The following is a 1,945-nucleotide window of genomic DNA, read 5'->3' on the forward strand; positions in this document are numbered from 1 at the left end:
CAGTGGGTACCAATGTGAACCAGAGGATACCAGTGAGTACCGATGAGTACCAGTGGGCACCAGTAGGTTTTCTATGGGGGTAGTGAGTACCATTGAGTACCACTGAGTACCAGCAGGTACCAGTAGGTTTCCTATGGGGGTAGTGAGTGCCAGTGAGTACCACTGAGTACCACTGAGTGCCAGTAGGTGCCAGTAGGTACTATGGGGATGGTGCCGATGAGTACCAATGGGTACCAATGAGTGCCTATGGGTACCAATGAGAACCAGCGGGCACCAGTAGGTACCTCTGGGGGTAGTGAGTACCAGTGAGTACCTTTGAGTGCCTGTGGGTACCAGTAGGTACCATGGGGATAGTGCCGATGAGTACCAATGGGTACCAATGAGTGCTAGCGAGTACCAATGAGAACCAGCAGCAACCACTGAGTACCAATAAGTATCAGTGGGCCCCAGTGAGTACCGGCAGGTACCAGCGGGTACCTCCGGTGAGTACCAACGATTCCCCGCGTTGCCCGCACAGGGGTGCGCTCCGAGTTCGTGGTGAAGACGGCCAACGCCGGCGCCGGGGCACTGTCGGTCACCATCGACGGCCCCTCCAAGGTGACGCTGGACTGCGTGGAGTGCGCCGAGGGCCACCGCGTCACCTACACCCCCATGGCGCCCGGCAACTACCTCATCTCCATCAAGTACGGCGGCCCCCACCACATCGTGGGCAGCCCCTTCAAGGCCAAGGTCACCGGTAAGGGTGGCCCCGCCGCGGCCCCGTGGTGTCCCAATGGGTGGCTGGCCCCACAGTGTCCCCATAGTGTCCCAATGGGTGTCCCCATAGTGTCCCAATGGGTGGCCCCGTGGTGTCCCAATGGGTGGCCCCAGTGGTGTCCCAATGGGTGGCCCCATAGTGTCCCAATGGGTGGCCCTGTGGTGTCCCAATGGGTGTCCCCAGTGGTGTCCGAATGGGTGGCCCCATGGTGTCCCAGTGGGTGACCCCTCTGGTGTCCCAATGGGTGGCCCCGTGGTGTCCCAATGGGTGTCCCCATAGTGTCCCAATGGGTGGCCCCAGTGGTGTCCGAATGGGTGGCCCCATGGTGTCCCAATGGGTGGCCCCAGTGGTGTCCGAAGGGGTAGCCCCATGGTGTCCCTGTGGGTGGCCCCATAGTGTCCCAATGGGTGGCTGGCCCCATAGTGTCCCCATAGTGTCCCAATGGGTGGCCCCGTGGTGTCCCAATGGGTGTCCCCGTGGTGTCCCAATGGGTGTCCCCACTGCTGTCCCAATGGGTGTCCCCATAGTGTCCCAATGGGTGACCCCATAGTGTCCCAATGGGTGGCCCCACTGCTGTCCCAATGGGTGGCCCCATAGTGTCCCAATGGGTGGCCCCGTGGTGTCCCAGTAGGTGGCTGGCCCCATAGTGTCCCCATAGTGTCCCAATGGTTGGCCCCGTGGTGTCCCAATGGGTGACCCCACTGCTGTCCCAATGGGTGACCCCACTGCTGTCCCAGTGGGTGGCCCCGTGGTGTCCCAATGGATGTCCCCATAGTGTCCCAATGGGTGGCCCTGTGATGTCCCAATGGGTGGCCTCATGATGTCCCAATGGGTGACCCCACTGGTGTCCCAATGGGTGGCCCCACTGGTGTCCCAATGGGTGGCCCCATAGTGTCCCAATGGGTGGCCCCATAGTGTCCCAATGGGTGGCCCCGTGGTGTCCCAGTAGGTGGCTGGCCCCATAGTGTCCCCATAGTGTCCCAATGGGTGGCCCCGTGGTGTCCCAATGGGTGACCCCACTGGTGTCCCAATGGGTGGCCCTGTGATGTCCCAATGGGTGTCCCCATGGTGTCCCAATGGGTGACCCCACTGCTGTCCCAATGGGTGGCCCCGTGATGTCCCAATGGGTGGCCTCGTGGTGTCCCAATGGGTGGCTGGCCACATAGTGTCCCAATGGGTGGCCCCGTG

At 61.8% G+C, this 1,945-nt stretch overlaps 1 protein-coding gene across 1 annotated transcript in view; it reads left to right on the forward strand.

Annotated features, from left to right (window-relative positions):
- Positions 1-512: 512 nt before the first annotated feature.
- The window catches only part of LOC110391461 (filamin-C-like), a gene marked incomplete at its 5' end in the record, with an annotated part of 10,789 nt that continues 9,356 nt past the window's right edge, over positions 513-1,945 (forward strand). Inside the window, 1 exon segment of the mRNA XM_021383353.1 lies at positions 513-737. Coding sequence (XP_021239028.1) covers positions 513-737 — 225 coding nt within the window.

The sequence above is a fragment of the Numida meleagris genome, unplaced genomic scaffold, assembly GCF_002078875.1.
Source record: "Numida meleagris isolate 19003 breed g44 Domestic line unplaced genomic scaffold, NumMel1.0 unplaced_Scaffold373, whole genome shotgun sequence".
In the NCBI taxonomy this organism is placed as follows: Eukaryota; Metazoa; Chordata; class Aves; order Galliformes; family Numididae; genus Numida; species Numida meleagris.